This window comes from Acomys minous (assembly GCF_964271855.1).
Source record: "Acomys minous genome assembly, chromosome: 18".
Lineage (NCBI taxonomy): Eukaryota > Metazoa > Chordata > Mammalia > Rodentia > Muridae > Acomys > Acomys minous.
Window position 1 is genome coordinate 61,903,224 of NC_140501.1, and position 19,362 is coordinate 61,922,585.

Genomic DNA, 19,362 nt, shown 5'->3' on the forward strand with positions numbered 1-19,362 from the left:
AACTTAGATTCCGTATGTCTGAATGATCCAAGTGTCTAGTATTTGGCTTTTCCTTATTTTATTGTTACTTTGGTTAGGTTCTGTATGTGTGTGTATGCGCACACACACATGCACGCGAGGTGCATGTGCACGTATAGAACAGTGTCATATTTATCTCGAGCTGACCAAGAACCTCTGATCCTCTAGCTTTTAATCTCCCAACAGAATTAGCAGGCAGGGGCCATCACGTCCAGTTTATATAGTGCTGGCAATCAATCCCAGGGCAGCTCCTGAACGGCAGACAGGCATTCTACCTACTGAGCTACATCCCCAGTCCCCAATATGTCTTTCTGTGTGTTGGCATGCTTAAGAATAAACTATACCTCTTCTTTATTAACCTCATCAAAAATGATGATGAAAAAAGTTCCTTGAAAAAATCATCAATTCCTTGTCCCTTCCCACTTCCTTTTTGAGACAACCATCATTGTCAGTCTCATACTCATCAGTGCTTACAGATTTATGTCACTATGCTCACTCAGGAAACAGTCTCTATTAATGTCAGAGTTGAATTTCCTTAAGTCAACTATTTTATATTTTTACCTTGTATTAAGATCAATTTTAAAATCTATCTTCCTATATTATCAGGCACAAGAAATCATCAATGCATCTTTTACCTGAAATGTTGCTATAGATACTAGATAAATAAAAGATATAAAAACATTAACAAATTCTGTACCTTTTTTTTAGATCTAGGTCTGGGCTGTTCTTCATATTCTTCTCCAAAAACAGGTGGTAATAAAAACTCATTTTCCATATCAAGCTCCTCCGCAGCTGACAAATTAGAATATCTTTTATTTCAAATATAACAGTATAGATTTAAGTTTCATAAACACAGCCAATAAAGAAATAGCCACATGACATAAATGATCATTCAGACATGGGGATAAATTTGAGTTAGGTGAGGGACAAAAAGACTTATCATACTTAACATGCTCTGAGTTTTAATAAATCCTAGTCATACTACTAAAAACCATGCATAACAAGTATCAATACAGAAATTTCATAGAACTGTATGGTACTAGAAAAAGCAAATATTTAGAAAATCTAAACTGTCCATCTAGTTTATCCCATTAAGTCTTTTTCATATAATATTTTACATTTCACTTAATAGGAATTCATAAAATTAGGGGGTAAATGAAAAAAGGACTACATTAATATCTGTCTGCCTGATGTGGTGTGGAACTCACTTTATAGAGTCTACACCTTATTATCCGCCTACCTTAGTAGGTATGTACTACCACATGAGGCTTTGAAATACTTCTCTGTGACAGGCCCTTGTTAAATCAGGTTGACTTCAAAACTTGACAGCATCAGAGCTGCCCTTAACTCTAACTCTTACTCGTCTCCCACTGTAGAGTTGCAGGAGCATGCCAAGAACACCCTGTGCTCCACCTGAGCTGAACAGCAAGAAGCAATAGAGTGTGTCTTAGAGTGACCATTGACTGTACTTGTTCCTTTGAATGTGAATTTAGCTTCAAAAGCATTAAGATAAATGCTACCAAGCTAGACATGTTGACGCACATCTATAATCTCAGCACTAGAGATGCTGAGGCAAGAACAGCTTTGAGTTGGGGGCCAGTCTGGACTATATAGCAAAACTCTATCATGATCCCTACCTCCACTCCAATACTATCAATGTCTTTGAATTGAAAAGATTAAGTATTGTGTTGTTCTCTAATTTCTAATGTTCCTGTAATGAATTCAGTCTTATTTGGTAAAATGACAAAGAATAAAAAAAACAAAAACAAAGGATGAAGAACGTAGCTACATTAAAAAACATACATCCATCCCCAGCATGCCCTATCACAAAAAACAGGAGGGGGGGGGGAAACAATTATAGAGACAAGAGGCAACAATACAATGTAATTTAACAATAATAAAGTTGTACTTAAGTACCTCTTGGGAAATCTATTTCAATATCCAAATCTGGTTCATATGGTACATCAGGCATGTTGGACTGTATATCTGGGTCAGAATTCTTTGTGAGATCTGAACCAATTATGTCAGCCTCAATAATTACACCTGTAACCAAGCAGTAATTTCATTAGAAATCAAACTTTCAAAAAGTTCAACAGTATCTGCCAAAAGAAAAAGTATATAAACATATTAATATGGAAGCTACTATAAAAATCATAACTATAATTAGAAACTTACACATTCTGGCTATTCCTTTTCAAGTTAATAAATAAATGTTATAACACTTAATCCTATGTTAAGAGTATCTGTATGTGTGATAGAGAAACATATGTACTTGCCAGTGTGATGGGGATGGGAGGTGGGGTGGAAGACACGGGAGGACATGGGGCCAACACATATGTACTTACACATAGATGGGCATGCATGAGAGAGGCTGATGCCCTGTTTTTCTCTGTCTACTGGATCCACCTATCCTTACTCTACTCTCTCCATTCACTAGGGCTACAGGCACAAGCCACTGTGCTTGACCTTTTAAATGGGCCCCAGGATAGGAACTCAGATCCTCATGCTTGTGTGGCAGGCACTTTACCAATTGAGCCATCTCTCCAGGTCAGTATTTTTTTTTTTTGAAAGACTTATTTATTATCATGTATACAGTGCTCTGCCTGTATGTATATCTTCAGGCTGGAAGAGGGCATCAGATCTCATTATAGATGGTTGTGAGCCACCATGTGGTTGCTGGGAATTGAACTCAGGACCTCTGGAAGAACAATCAGTGCTCTTAACCACTGAGCCATCTCTCCAGCCCCATGTCAGTCAGTATTCTTAAAAGCAATTCTTTGTTAGAAATAAATTATGAACGTAAATAACTACAATTTTCAAGGAGCATTTTCAAATTTTGACCAAGTTTCCACATGCTCAGTTTGTCTATAATTAGGATATTTGTTTGGATAAGCTGCTTAGTGGATTTGTTATACACTTACAAATGCATTCTATCCAATATAAACTGCAGAGTGATGGTAAGTCTCCAAACAGAAAAATAAGATAAACGCATACAAATTGAAAACAAAGGGTTTACAAAACAATGTAACTTTTCTACGAAGGATACGTGACATGGTTCCCCATTCTTTTTTCCACAGGGTCTTGTTCTGTTATGTACTAGGCACACCTAGAGCTTACTCTCCTGCCTCTGTGTCCTGAGCTCAGGGAATATGTGTGTGTGTGTGTAAAATTAAAAACAAAAATCATACTTCTAGTTCCAATCCACTAAATTTTACAACCTCTTAAAGTACTGCAAAACAGCTACTGCAATTGTTTTCTAGTATAAAGGCAATTAGGCAGTTCAGAACTAAAGTATCACCAAAAGGCTAGGGGTAGGAATAAAAGGCTATGCTAAGGGATAGAGTCACAACAAAACGCATGTATTAAATCACTATGTAGCAAACAGTGTCCTAACAAAAGTAAGCAGGATAAATTCTGGTTTAGATAAAGCAATGTTAATTAGTATAAAAAATATTACTGGAAATATCAATCACAAAATAAAAGCATTAAAACCTACGAAGGAAAATAACTGAGTTAAGTTTAAATCTATCCTATTACTATTAAAAAACACAGTGAGTAGCTTAGAAATTAGGAGAAACGGTAGTCTTGCAGAAGATCTTAGTTCCGTTCCAAGCCCCAACATGATGGTTCACAATCATCTACAGCTCTAATTCCAGAGGATTTAGGATATATTTTCTGACCTCCACCAAGTACCAGGTGAAGATACAGTACATCTGTCAAACATATAAATAAATCTTAAAAAAAAACAAAGTTTGTTTGCTTTTTATGAGATCACAAGTAGGTGCGTGGTGGTAGGCAAAAAAATAACCTTATCTACTTGAGAAGATAAGGATGGAGGACTTTTGAGGCCAAGAGTTTGTTGCCCAGGGCACATAACAAGATTCCATCTCAAAATAAAGCAAAAATGGAACAAATTATTTCACTAGAGACCAAGCTTAGCATTAGAGCATAGTTGGCTCATGGTGGAGTGCGTAGCTTTCTCTTTGTAAAAAAATTATTTGTTTTTATGGGTACAGGTATTGTGCATACATGTGCATTTGTGCCGCACTTGCATGTCTTAATACTTGTGAAGGCCAGAGGAGGACATGGGAACCTCTGGGACGGCAATGATAGAAAGGCGTAAGCGTGTGGGTGCTAGGAGCCAAACCTGGGTGGTCTGCAAGAGCAACTAGTGCTCTTAACTGCTGAGCCAAAGTGTGTATCTCTTATGTATTTCTGCTGTATTTCTTCTATTCCCATAGTAAGTTTTGCCAAAGTATATGCCTGTAAGTACTGTAATGATGACAATACATAGAACACATTTCCCAAACCTCTTATTGACAAACATATAATGCAGCTAGCTCACTGTTGATATTTGATGCCTCTGTTTTCCCCTCATCTTCAGCCATCATATCTGTCATTGTAAGCAATTCTGTATCAAGAGGATCTGAAGAAACTTTGCTTTTGAGGTCCTCAACTGTGTCAGGAATCTTCTCACTGCTGTCCAATGGAGCAGGCAGAAACACAGGGACGGGCACCTAATTAACCAAAGCATTTAATGTTAAGTATACTATACAATATAAGATATTTCACCAAATTAAATGTATGATCTACTACTATATAGATATATTATTGAAAAAACTCTTTGGCAAGAATACATATCAAAACTAAGAAGTCTACCGTCACAAGGAAATATCAGAATACAGATACTTTAACAATAAAAGGGAAAATAGCACAGCATTCTAATATTTGTGATGAAGTAAAAATTAAGGCCCTCTAGCCTTATGTTTCAGTTCTTAACATTATGGCATTGCAAAAATTGCTTTGAAAATAAACTCAAATATAAAACAGTTTTGACAAGGCAGATACACCCATCTGCTCAACTCTTTGGGATGACCACACAAGCAAGTAAAAGGCATCATCATGATAAAAGCAAGTTGACAAACTAACTGTGGGAGAATAGGAAAGATGGCTTCTACTGGGTGTAAATGTCAACTGCGCCTCATAGGCTCGTGTGTTTGAACAATTGGTCCCCAGATGCTGGTGCTGTTTTGAAAGGTTGTGGAGCCATTACAAGATGGAACTTCTTTATAAGTTCTAAACCATGAACCTTCTGTTAAATCAGCTTTGCCACAGCAACTGTGAGTAGTACAGCTTCACCAGCATCAGCAACTAGTAACTACAAACAAGTTTCCCAGCTGCATGCACAGCATAGAGTGAAAGTAAACTCACGCACCGGAACTGGAACTGTGGTAGGGACAGGAATGCTCTGGCTGTACATGTGCATGGGCACAGGGACATATACAGGGACAGGGATAGGCACTGGGACATATTCTGTCTTCCAATTCTCATCTGAAAGCCAAGACACAGGTAGAGAAGAACATGTTTTTGATTCGTATGAGAAATAATTTCATGTCATACAGGCTAGCGTTCAACTCCTGGCAATCTTCCTGCCTCAGCTTCCTACATCCTGGGATTACAAGTAAGAGCCAGCATGATAGCATTTGTTTATTTGTTGGTTTATTCTTTTTAAACTTGCTATGTTTTGAAGTTGGCCTTAAATTCAGACATTCTCCTGCTTCTGCTTCCCCAGCAGGGCAATTTAAAGCATGGCTTTTACTTTTCACAATGGCTTTTTATTTCCTTGGCTAATTGGTGTCATAATGAACAATATTAATTGGCAACTTGACAGCAAAGGAAAATAACTTTGTACTTATTTGAAGGAAATTTCTAGTTTCTGTGAGATTTGATAAATGTCAAGCAACTTTCTGCAACACGTGTTCAAACTTAAAATAAGCACTACTTATACTTTTTAAAAATAATATCCTTTAAAAATATGCTTCTAATGCCTGGTGTGGTGGCACATGCCTTTAATCTGGGAGAAAGAGGCAGGCGGATCAATGTGAGTTCGAGGCCAGCCTGGTCTACAAATTGAATCCAGGACAGCCAAGGTTACACGGAGAGAAGAAACCTTGCCTCGAAAAAACAAAAAACACCCCAAAACAAACAAAAATATGCTTCTATATCCAGCAGACTGTCCTGACCAATTCCTCTCAGTTTATTTACTTAAACAATTAAAATACAGCAAACACTGAGCTGCATAACAGCCATTTCAGTAATCTCAGCACTCAAGAGGATTAAATTCAAGGCAAACCTGGGCTATATAGTAAGAGAGAAGCCGCCCCCCCAAAACAAGACAAAACAAAAAGCATAAACAAAAACAGTTAATGCTGCAAATGTGAACTAAGTATATAAATTATTTGTTCTCTTTCTGACTAGAAGGCAACAGAACTATCACTGTTACAGACCACAAAAAAATTGTTTTTTCAACAGGAACCATAAAACTGTAGGTATTAGTTTAAGAAAAGTTTTATAGGATTGTGTAGTTTTAGCAAGCTATACTCTAGTCCTTTAATCATTGATCAACAGATCACAAATAATTTAAACAATATGCTTTATTCTCTCAGCAATCAAAAAAAAAATCACATAGGTGAAAAAAATCAAAAGGAAAGGACACAATACCTATCTAGTCTGTAGGCTCTCACTCTAAAAAAAAAGAGTGCATTTTAAATTCAGTGTAGTCTAAATAGAAGAAGGTATAATTCAAAAGTTCCCAAGTTACCTGTCTGACAAGATTTGGTCTGCATGTGAGGCTTACAGTAAGTTGCTTTTGTCATTGTCAAAGGTTTGCAGAGAATTGCTTTGTTCTTCATCTCTTTGTTTGGTGTAGGAGAAGGAGGTGGTGCTGAACTCTATAGAGAAGCAGAGAAACATTTTATTTTTGTAATTTTTACAACTTCCTGGCGCTAATTATATGTTTTCCTTTCTCTTTTCCTCTTTTTTTTCTTAGTTTTTCAAGACAGAGTCTCTTCTTTAGACAGGGTCTTATTATGTAGCTCTGGCTGTCCTGGAACCAAGATGGCCTCAAACTCTGCCTTTACCTCCCGAGTGCAGAAATTAAAGGCATGTCCATTCCTAGCTCATTGTCTGGTTTCCAAGTCCTAAGTGGACTTTCACAAAAAGTAGGAAAATATAACCAAATGTTACTACTCCTAAATTACCAGTCTTAATCTGGGAGGCCAATATTAGACACTGGCAAGCAGCAGGAATGCATTCTTCAGAGTAATGTCTACTTCAGAAGAATCTATCATTAAGCATGTTTAAGAAAAATTATGGGGGCTGGAGAGATAGCTTAGCGGTTAAGAGCACTACCTGCTCTTCCAAAGGACCCAGGTTCAATTCCCAGCACCCACATGGCAGCTCACAACTGTCTGTAACTCTAAGACCTGACACTGTCACACCAACGCACATAAATTAAAATTAAATAAAATAATTTTTAAAGAAATAATATGAAAACAATTCTCTCTTAAGTATCAGTGAAGGTTATAAAATTCAACTGTTATAGAATAGGCTTGCTGATGGGCTGTGGTGACACATACCTTTAATCCCAGCACTTGGGAGGCAGAGGTAGGATCTCTGTGAATTTGAGGCCAGCCTGGTCTATAAAGTGATTCGAGGACAGCCAAGACTACACAGAGAAACCCTGTCTAGAAAAAGAAAATACAAAAAACAAAACCAAACAAAAAAACCCAAGAAAATTGCCACCACCCAAAAACAAAAACACCTCACTTGTTTATTTTATGAAGAGTTCTTGTAGATACTATGGCAAGCACTACAGCTTCCTGTACAACACAGACACAGTCTTTCCACTACTTACTGATAGTAAAGTAACTTATCTCTAAGATACAGAATGCATACACAGTACAGATATAACAGTCACGTATCGTACAGCTCTTCCATACCATTAATAGTACATGCATCCATCGCTAATGCCACAAACATACATAGAATAATCATACAGTAAGCACAGTATTATAGCAACAACTATATACTACGTTATGCTACTAAAAGTCCTGAAAATACACTAAACGAAGGTTCCAGCATTTCAAGTTTAACTATAAACACACCAAGTTTTTCTCTGGCAGAGCTATGGGATCTATGATGTGATAGTATAGTGGTTGATTTAATCTTTCAATCTTGATGAAATTCAGGAAAACCAAGAGAGAGGTTAGTAGAACTAGGTATTGTGACTTGGCAGCACCAGAGCTTTCCCCTCCAAAGCCAATTTGAAACATCGTTTTAGCCTTGTCTGGTTGATGTTATTTGATGCTGCCCTAGGCTATGTTAATGTGATAATGGCCAGATGTCCACTGTGGTAGTTTCTTTGTTAACACTAAGCCTTTGGAGCTTCCCCATGTATAATGCCTTGAAAGTTTGTAGAGTGCTATGAAAAGAAGGAGAAGAAAAGAAGAAGGAAGAAGGAGAAGGAGAAGAAGAAGAAGGAGAAGGAGAAAGAGAAGAAGAAGGAGAAGAAGAAGGAGAAGAAAAAAACCCCAACAACAACAACAACAACAGCAACGATATCCTGGGACATGCTATGCAAGTGCACTTCTACTGGTGTTATCATGTAACCTTATTTAATACAACAAATTTTTTGAGTTGGAGTCTCACTAAGTTTCCTAGGCTAGCCTTAAACTTTGAGCTTAACTCTGTAGGTCTCTTAGGTCTTGAAGTTTTGATCCTCCTGCCTCCAACTCCTAAGACTGATTACCTGAGACTAATACAAATCTCAGGCATATCACACCTTAATTTTCAACTTGATCAGACCGACTCTGTAGGAGAGAAATGAAGTACTTTCTATGATAATGTTTCCATAAGTGACTTGAACATAAGGATTATGGACTAATGAACAGGCTAATTCTTTAACAACTCTGAAGGCCAGGTTCTCACCCTGCTAGCACAACACAGCTGTAGGGCCACTTCCAGAACAGTTTAGAAATCCCCCCCCCCCCTCTCTCTCTCTCTCTCTCTCTCTCTCTCTCTCTCTCTCTCTCTCTGTGTGTGTGTGTGTGTGTGTGTGTGTGTGTGTGTCGGTCTGTCTGTCTCTCTTGTTCATAGATTCTGAGCACTATCATTGGGAGTCTGTAAAGTTGTTTCACTGATAAGGCTGCAGAAACTGGGTGATTTAAAGCTAGGAGCTAGGTACTTGAAAACTATTTGTTGGCATAAGGTTATTATGCAATTTTAATGCTGATTTCTGTAGCCCCCATATTTGATTATAAGCCTTGTTCTGAAAATCTCCTGTCTCGATGCTGTATAAACTCTGCTCCCCAATGGTCCCCTTGTATGCCAATAAAGCATCTTACAGCCAATCAATGGAAAAGGGGAGAGAATAGGGCTGGACTTCCTGCTGGGTGGGGGAGGAGGAGTTAGAAAGGGAAACAGGGGATTTAGCCACCCCCAGAGGTCTAGGAAACATGGGGGAGAGACACACTGGAGCAGGAAAGCTACAAAGGGCAAGTATCCCTGGGACAGGTACTGGGAAGAAGCTAAACTGGCTTACAGGATTAAGATTAGTGTAATAACTGCTCAGTTCTTGTGCTGTGAAACTTATTATTCAACAAATATAAAAGTTTCAATTATTTGTGTGAAGGCCAGGTTAAGAAAGAAACTAAGAGAAACAAACACAGTTATATAAAAATAACTCTAACAACTATTAATAAGTTTGCCAGTGCCCTTGAGAGCACAGTCACTCCTGTAGCTCTAGAAAGCTGTTCTTCACATATCTCTAGACTTTTGCAGTGGTCTGATCTACATAACCTATGTTATTGAACTTCAACTTTTTCAGCTCATCAGTTTGGAAATTCTGATTATACACTGCTTTACATTTCATAGCAATTGTGGCTGTGGCTTTTTCATTACTCTAACCCATAGTTTTATATTGTGTATGTGATTATCTCTCACCTCATATTGCAAAAGAAATTCTATTAATAAATACTGTAAAGATGTATCTCAGAAGTAGAACACATTTTACCTTGTCTCAAAAACGGCGTAAGTTCTCTTTTGACTATGGATATAGGGCTAAAAGATCACAATGGTGGGGGGAGAGCTTATAAGACACAGGTCCTAATAGCCACGATGGTATCTTAACCCAAGGTAAAAAGAGTGTGGGTCTATTGGTTGTTGTGATCTCTGCTTTTATATTAGAATCACCTGAATAGTTTCTAAATGACATTTCTGAGTTGGAGCCTCGACAGCACACAGTTCTGAAAACCTGCTGGGTGAGCTTTGCTGAATCATCTTCCCCATCTGCGCAGAGGCTATCAACAATTCACTTTTATGTTGCTGATTATGTCTGACAGTTTCTGGTACTAGTAAGTACGCTGAATATTTCCACTCTTTCAACAAAGTAAAAACATTTCGTGATGATCTTACTAACTCAGCCTAAATATTTTTCACTCTACTACAAATCACAGCACAGAAATAAACTGAGCAATACTCACTGTCATTTTGGTTCGGGATGTCTGACAGCTCTGATCTAAAAAACAAGCATTTAAAATAAGACAAAGACACTTTCTTGACATTTTATAAATCACTGTTTATAACTGAATTTTACCAACTTTGAAAAACTATTTTAAGAAAGAATCCAAAATTTAAACAAACAGTGTAAAAATATGGTGGCAAGTTTGGAATTAACTGATTTTGCCCCTTTGCTTTCTGTGAATACACAGAGTGCCTTAGTGCAGATACTACATTGTAACTAAGATAAAAGGCCACAACTAACACATAATCTACTAAGGAAGCTTTTTATTTGAAGTTAGATGCCACAGGATATAGGTTTTTAAAACTATTCTTTTAATCCTGTTTAATTTCTCTCCAATTTAGCTCAATAATGCGCAATGTTTTCCAGTTAACAGGTTTTTTTAAGAATAAAATGAGCAGTGTATCTATAAAACATCATTTAGGGGACTTGGACCTATAAGAAGTATGGAGCTTATTTCAAATGCTATTTTCCATCTATGCATAAACTATGAGAGAACTGACCTTGTTCCTGGGTAGGCTTGCTAGGGTTATAACCTATTGTCCTTGCTCTACCATTGAGTCATACTCCAAAAATCAACTGCTAATTATCTTAAAACTCTTAAAAATCAACTGCTCATTATCAGTGCTTGGGACTGAGAACTAAGAAAATGGAGACTATTAAAGTTTTCAAGTGGCTGCATCCCATACCATAGTGTAGGTTTTCAGGGCCCTTCTGGGTGGTCATGTTGGGCTCGTTTTGCTGACAGTAGAAACGTAGTAAGCAGTGCTGATCACAGAAATGTTTCATCTCCCCACGCCACTGTACTCGCTCCTTAAGAGTGCCTTGGGACTTACAGCAGTCACACCTTGCAGCCTTAATAAACAGAGAAAGTGCTCAGACATTTCAAATGGGAAGACTTAACATATTGCACATTAGCTGACCGAAGTGATGAGAAAGTTCTGGAACGTTATCAAAGAAAAAGTTTGGGGCTAGCCATTAAAGGCTAGGCTCACAACCAAGAAATATAAGAAAAAGTAAGTTTGTAAGTCAACATGAAGACTAAATGTGTAATTAAATGACAAAAGTCCAAGCCTCTACACCAAAGCAGTTTCTTGTATTTGCTGTGCAACTCTAAGGGCTGGAGCAGCCTATGAAGACCTGAGGTCCACCTGAGGGGTTGTCTCCCTCTTATGGTTTTCAAATGGAGGCATGTGCACCTGTGTACACATACGTGAATCATTTAAGAAAAAAATAACTAAGTGAACATGATTAGACAAAACAGGTAGAATTTACTTGAAAGTAATTTTGGAACTGGGTATGGTGGTGTATACTTATTACTCTAACAATCAGCATGTTAAGACAGGAAGTTGGCAACTTTAGAGGCCACAATGGGCTACCCAGCAAGTCTGGGCTACAAAGTAAGACCTTGACTCAAATAAAGATAAACAAAACAAAACAAAAAACTTAAATCAAACAGCAGTAGCATGAAACAATATAATTTTAAGCCCATTATAACAAGTAGAAGTCTCTAGGAATTATATCATCTTCCACATTTTTATTAATAAGCAGGTTTCCAGGGTGAAGTATGTAAGACCAGACTACTTTCTTTTAATTTCAAGAAAGAAAATAACTTCACTGGATGCAGGGTGGCACGCTGGGCAATAATAGGAATGACAGCGGCAGGAAGACCAGAATAATTCTGAAACAAGCTCTTACGATGGGCAACTCAAAAATGATAGCTTAATTATTTTAGTTTTCTAACATAAAAAGAAAAAAGAAAAAGTGATATATATATATATATATAAATATACACAATTACACTTTAATGAGATCTTCTAGCACGAAGGCACATATGCAGGCACAACATTGTATATATAATAAAAATAAATAAACCTTTAAAAATATTAAGTTTCTGACCCACAAATAAATTACTATAATTATTAAAAACTGATCATCAGCTTAATAGTTTGGAAATTTTGATAATACTGAGTACTGCCTTGCACTTCATAGCAATTGTGGCTGTGGCTTTTTCATTGCTCTAACTCATAGTTTTATATTGTGTATGTGATTATCTCTCACCTCCTACCTCAAATGAAATTCTATTAATAAATACTGTAAAGGCTTGCCCCAGAAGTACACTATATTTTAGCTAGCATTTTTTTAAAAAGTAAAATCCCATTTTGGAGATATTATTAACAAAGGCTCATGTTGGTACACATGTCTTCAAGAATTAACAAAGACGGGTCATAATGTACTTACTCTCTTTTTGCCTCCAGTTCAGTCCCCCTGCTGAATGAGCAGCTTATGAAGCTACACCATTGAAAATACACAAATAGCCTAATGGTTGGTAGTGCCTAAATTCTAAAGAAAAATAATAGTTCCACTTCAAGATATAAAACACAAGTAGGAAAGACCAAAAAAATTAATTAATTAATGAACAGCAGCCATAATGAATGAAAGCTAGGCGTAAAGTATGCACACACACAAAAAAACTTAACTGTCACAGTAATAGCTACCAAGAGTTCTAAAAATCTCCCCAAAGTAGGGGATATAATCAGCATGTGTTGTTACTTGCCTTGTAATACCACTCCTGGAATTTTTTACAGCAGTCTTCACTGCAGAAGTCTCTGACAACCCCATCAAGTTCTTTAGTGGCTCCCTTCTTACACAGTTGAGAACAATAGTTGCACGTAACACATCTTAATCCTAATCGTCTTGCAAAATCTTGTTTGTATAACAGCTTGCAGCCTGAAAAATGTTATATCTTTTTAAAAGAATACATAAAAAGAGGTTTTAAACTAACAGATGTTTTAAGACTAGCTAATTATCAGCTTCAGCATATGATCAGTATGTTCACATATAAAGTCCTCTCTTCCAACTGAAAACCTGTGTGTTATGTATATACTTAGGTGCGTGTGGAGACCAGAGTTTGGTGCCTGTTTTTTTTCCTCAATGGCTCTCCATCTTATTTTATTTTATTTCTTTAAAAGACAGTTTCTCACTGAACCTAAAGCCTGACAACTTAGCTGGTGTGGCTAGCCAGCAAGCCCCAAAGGCTCCTGTCTCTACCTCCCCAGTGCTGGGCTTACAGACTGCCATGCCTGACTTCTCCATTGGTGATAAGGATCAAACTCAGGGGCTAGTGTTCGCACAGCAAGCACTTTACTGACTGAACCTTTTCCCAGGCTCTCTGAAATACTAACTCCATTATCATTAACACCAACCTATAAAAATGAGAACAGAACAGATTATATTAGAGATTCAAGCAATACTTTTAAGACATTAAAGTCTGGTCATGCTTCAGAACTATTCTCTGTGTTCTATTTAAATAAAAATCACTACAAGTGAGTGTGTTAGAAAAATGAACAGACTGTAGATTAGTTCCGACTAAATTCATAGATACATTCTTTAGAAGGCATTATACTTAAGCATTTGATATTCTTCCTGTCAGCTTATTTTCATATGGGAATTCTTCAAGGAAACGGAACTGACTTGTCTAAAAAAAATACTTTGCTATCTACTCCTTGAATAACCCCCCTTACCTTCAACATAAATGTGTTAAGTATTTTCAGACCTTAATTTACCATCTATACTACATCTGAAGCTAAATAAGCCTCCATATTACATGCTACTTCATGTAAGTAGAATGATCTACTAATATCTAGGAAACTATCTGTTCTTTAATAAAAACATTCTCATCGACCTAAAACATTAAGAATCTATTAAATTTTTTGTCCTATTTGTGAATCTTCTGCTTTTGGAGCCTGGGTCTCATTATTATATAGTTTAGGGTGGCTTTGAACTTTCAATCCTCCTTCCTCAAACTCCTGAGTGTTAAGATTGTAGGCAATTAGCCAGGCAAGGGGTCACACGCCTTTAATCCCAGCACTCGGGAGGCAGAGGCAGGCAGATCTCTGAGAGTTCGAGGCCAGCCTGGTCTACAAAGTGAGTCCAGGACAACCAGGGCTACACAGAGAGACCCTGTCTTGGAAAAAAGAAGTAAAACAAAAGATTGTAGGCAACTGCCACCATACTTAACTGTATAATTTTAAAAAAAAAGTTTTATAAATCACTATGTATTTACTACTGTGAACTATATATATTCTGTTTTTAAGATTACATTTACTTGTTTATATATGTAAATACGTGTGTGTGGCTTCGTAATACTACAGCCTACACATGGGCACTGGGAATCAAACCGATGTCATTAGGCTTGTCACCTTTCTCCACTGAGCCCGCACCAGCCCTTGGACTATATTATAAAATATTTTTAATATATCTTATTTAGCTTTTTGTTGCTGGATTTTTTGTTGTTTTTGGTGTGTGTGTGTGTGTGTGTGTGTGTGTGTGTGTGTTTGAGGTCTCTTTGTAGCCTGGGGTATCTGTAACACACTATATATATCAAGCTATTCTGAAACTCCCACCTGGCTCTGCCTCCTAAGTACTGTATTAAAGGTATATGCTACCAAGCCTGGCCTTTTTTAATTACTGGATTTGATTGATGGTAACACTACCCAGCAGAACACTAGACTGAGGAACAGAGGGCTTAAAAAAAAAATTCACATCTTTAACACGTTTTCATTGCCCATCTGAAACCTTTAAGTCTTTCCTTCTGAAAATCATGTTTCTCTAAGTACCAACTATCTGATGTGCTCTTCACTTTAATAAAATCCATTTTAGATAAGATCAGATACATATTAATAATCAATATTAATATGCTCAAACTTAGGAACGAATTAGACTGTTTTTACATAGGGTCAATCAGGTTAAAGCCAGTTTAGAGAAAGACTGTGGCAACGGGGAATACAAGTACCAACAAGCACCTAAAACACATCCTGCTTCTATCTCTGGAGACGGATTTATAACTAAAGTTCACGTCTGTAATAGTGAAAAGAAAGGACATTTGTGAACATATTGTAATGTGCCCCAGAAGCCACAAACCTCTAAATGTCTGTGCCGCAGTTGTCACTGAATCTAATTCCTGCCACCCCTCTGTCAACAACCCTTATTTAAAATGAACAGTTGCATGGACTTTACTCACTAAGTTTCCTTAACCTAAAAATACAAAACCTGCAACTTCTGGAATATCATGGGTTTCTGATTTTGAGGTCAGAATATATATATTTATATAGTATATAAATATATAAATTTATATACTATAAAATTTTGTAGCAAGGCAGCAAGCTGGCAGGAGAAATACAACCAACGGAAAACATTCTTTGCTCTTGAAATTCAACTTTCAGGCCACAGCTTAGAAGTTCAGCAATGGCATAATATGACAATGCTTTCTTTCATTTTGTCCCCAAATTTCTAGATGAAACCTTGAGGCCCAGAAGTCTAAAAATACATGTAAAACAACAAAAACTATTCAGTAGAAAAGCAAACAAAGTTTTTTGTTCAGCCATATTAAAATTGTACACCTATTCTGGACATCTGTAATTACATATTCTTAAATATTTTGACAAGAGGCATCAAATATATAAATAAACAAATAACGCTGTATACACACTTGCCTTCACTACAGAAAGGTCTCTTAACGCCAGAGAAATTTACTGTTTCATGTAGAGTCTTCTCCTCTTGGCAGTATTCGCAATACGTAACTATGCAATGCAACTTCTTATAGTCATCTGAGCACGTTTTGCTGCAGAACTGATGCACTTTGTTCTAAACGCACAACGGGAACCTTGGTCAGTGTGAGAACCATCTCAAAACCAAGTTTAAAAAATACAAGCCACCTTACAAAAAGTTAAATTATTTTTCTATATAATGTTATGATCCTTAGAGATACATTTCCTATGGACCACATGCACCTAAGTTAACCAATTCACAAATATAAACATAGCTTCACAAAACTCAGCATCATTAACTGCCCTAAAAGTACTCAATGACTAGGCAAACAATCACTAACAAAGTATCAGTCTGGAAATGCTAACTCAATGGGAGAAACAGAAAGAATAAAACAAACAAACAAACAAACAAACCAAGTGAGTAAGCTACAGAAACACAAGATACAACATTTTAGTCAATGTAAAACAGTCTTTGTTGAAAATAGAGAAGTAGATTCAAACACATTCCTGTCACACTTTAACAAAACATCTTTCACGTCCTAAGTTTTCATTTTAGTGCTATTATATAGCATTGGTGCAAAATCTTGAGACTAAGTTAGTTCCCTTAAATAAAAAAATAGTTAATTATTATTTCTCCTGGCTTCAAAGCCATAACTGTCAGGCTTTTAAACAGTAAAGCAGGAGTTAAGAACTAAAACTCTTAAGGAAAACAGCTTTTCTCTCAAAATTATAGCATATATAGATTAAGTCTAAATCATCACTTAAGAGATAGATCTCTGAAAACTAAAATAAGGAGAAAAAAAACGGTCTAGGAAACAACTCAAGTAGTTAAAACAATCATCAGTTGAAAACTGCCCCAATTATGAATACATAACTCAAGAGGAGAAAGTAGCTTGGAAATCAAGTATCTGCTGCATACTTAAGATCCTAAGCTCAACAAACTACACACACACACACACACACACACACACACACACACACACACACACACACAGAAAAAGAAGACAAAGAAAAGAAATCATAATTGCTGGTTGTGGAGCCCTAAACCCAGTGTCCTGTGGAGATGCTCGCTCAATAGGACAGTATCTCTTAATGGCATCTAACACTAAAGTCCTGCGTAAACAGAAGCAATACCACATTACTACAAAATATAACATCTAAATCATTATTATTAATTATTAAATTATTACATTTCATCTAAAAATGATTACGTCTCAGTTTATTACAGACCATTCATTTCCTACACAACACTGCTTTCTATCCTTGCCTGTCGACTTCTTCGCACGGTCCCTGGTCATTCCTTTATTCTCATGTTGGGCATTCGATGTTCTTTCTGCTATCATGTGGTTACTGTCTAAAACTCATGATGGAATACCATCAAGAGTCTCAAAAGAATGGCTGGCTTAACTACTCTGGAGACAGCACCAAGCAGAATAATAAACTGAAGAATTTTAATGGCACTAAAATAATAAACTTTCTTATATTTCCAAATACTTTTAGAAAAATCATGGAGTCTAATTCTAGATACCACTTTTTACCTGAGCATTACACTTTAAGTAACCTGTGAACAATCAGAAAATAGTCTGATTTTAGTTCTAAATCCTATATAAGTTTGTTTTTTGTTTTTCTTTTTTTTTTTTTTTAACTATATACTCCATGCTCTCCCCTTGGACCACCCAATCCACCCAAAAGTTTAAAGGATGGTCGAAAGGAAGCACTGTTCAACACAGCAATGGGTAGCCTGGGTGGATGACCTATCTGTCCATTAATGTCCTCTTCTGGAAACAAATGCCCTACTCAGTGGTAGCAACAGCAAAAGAAACAACATGACAAAGTAAATTAGTGCACACTTAGAAAAAGTTAAGAGTGCTAAGGGAAAAAAGTAACAAGATTCACAGGCCTCTACTCCCTTATTAAAATATACTTATAAGACTTTAAATGATGACATAGTATCTGACTAACAAATTCTAATTCTATAAATATTGACCAATAAGATATTTATAGCTCAGAGATGATAATGACAAGAAGAAAACAGTTACTCTGGGTGTCTGAAGTGGCTTTTTATATTATATTAGAAACATTCTGCATGTGACTACAATAAATTGCTTCACTTGAAATCTATCCTGTTGATTTCCAGAGTAAACACACCAATAACACAAATATGAAACTTATTACGGTTCACTAAGAAACAGGCTTCCAAATAGAAATGCCAGTTATTTTATTAGATTCTCATCAGATAACACATAAGGAAACAACACTTGCCTCCCATTCCAAGATTTCTGGCTTTGTACAAAAGGAATTTTTACAGTAGTTGCATTTCAACTGAATATCACTGGGTGCTACAAACTGGCCATTTGAAGATGACTGCATGCTTAGAGCCTAAAATAAAGAACAAAATACACTTAATCTGACATGTATTTTAGAACGTCTACCTGTAAGAACTATCAAATGTCTGTCTACCACATGCAGAAAGAAATAGTTTCTTTGCTAATTATCTCTTTAGTACATGAAACGACGATTCTTAATTTTGGTTTTAAAAGCCACTGTGCCTAAGGGCTGAAATGTAGCTCAGTAGTAGGAAGCTTGCTTAGCAAGCACAAGACCCTAGCTTCAATCCCCAGTATTTAAAAAAAAAGAAAAAAAAGATTAAAATAAAATATTGTTATAAGGAAAAACCATAATTTAGTTATTTCAGCTAAAGAAAATTGTAGCTGTAAGGTTAGCTGCACAAATTCCAAACTGCAAATGAAAGCACGGAAGAGGGATGAAGAGGGAGGAGGGCGCAAGGCAGGCAGGAGACAGGCAAACCGCCCAGCTCTCTTCACGGCTCAAACACTCAGTTACAAATGACTCGCCCCACGACATTTCTCCCATCATTCTCACTCAAACCCTTATCAAGGAAAACAGCATATATTACTTTTCTTTTCTTTTTTTTTCTTTTTTTTTAAGGTAATCAATTCTTCTATAGGGTTAGATGAGGAAAGAGTAAAGGCTGGTATTCATACCAGGAATAACTCATAGAAAAAGATAGGTTATATGAACCAAGTGTGGTGGTGCACACCTGTGACTCCAGCACTCAAGAGAACAGAGGCAGGCGATCGGTGTGAAAGCCGAGTTCGATGGTTCTTTGTTTTTCTGATTCTTGGTTTGCAACAGGGTCTCTATACAGTCCCTGATGTTCTGAAACCAGCTATGTAGAGCAGAGATCCTCCTGCCTCCCAAATGCCAGTATTGAAGGTAAATGCCACCACAACAGAACTCCCCCCCATCTAATTTGTTTTCTTTTTCTTTTCTGGCTGTCCTGAAACTCACTCTGTAGACCAGGTTGGCCTCAAACTTAAGAGGTCCAAGGCCTCTGCCTCCTGAGTGCTAAGATTTACAAATCACCACCACGCCCAGCTGTTGTTTCTGTCTGATTCTTGACCTGGGTGCACT

The 19,362-nt window shown here is 36.9% G+C and overlaps 2 protein-coding genes across 8 annotated transcripts in view; one reads left to right on the forward strand and one right to left on the reverse strand.

Annotated features, from left to right (window-relative positions):
• LOC311588926 (uncharacterized protein MSANTD5) overlaps positions 1-19,362 on the forward strand; it is a 179,315-nt gene that overhangs the window by 55,102 nt on the left and 104,851 nt on the right. The window lies entirely within an intron of this gene.
• The window catches only part of ZMYM2 (zinc finger MYM-type containing 2), a 70,355-nt gene that overhangs the window by 11,869 nt on the left and 39,124 nt on the right, over positions 1-19,362 (reverse strand). For all 7 annotated transcript variants that reach the window (XM_084767123.1, XM_084767125.1, XM_084767120.1 and 4 more), the window contains 10 exons: positions 18,190-18,306; positions 15,874-16,024; positions 12,936-13,108; positions 11,068-11,233; positions 10,341-10,375; positions 6,620-6,749; positions 5,234-5,349; positions 4,364-4,535; positions 1,936-2,061; positions 716-810 (listed from right to left, as the gene is read on the reverse strand). In XM_084767123.1, the coding sequence (XP_084623249.1) occupies positions 716-810; positions 1,936-2,061; positions 4,364-4,535; positions 5,234-5,349; positions 6,620-6,749; positions 10,341-10,375; positions 11,068-11,233; positions 12,936-13,108; positions 15,874-16,024; positions 18,190-18,306 (1,281 nt within the window). The remainder of the gene's footprint in view (positions 1-715; positions 811-1,935; positions 2,062-4,363; positions 4,536-5,233; positions 5,350-6,619; positions 6,750-10,340; positions 10,376-11,067; positions 11,234-12,935; positions 13,109-15,873; positions 16,025-18,189; positions 18,307-19,362) is intronic.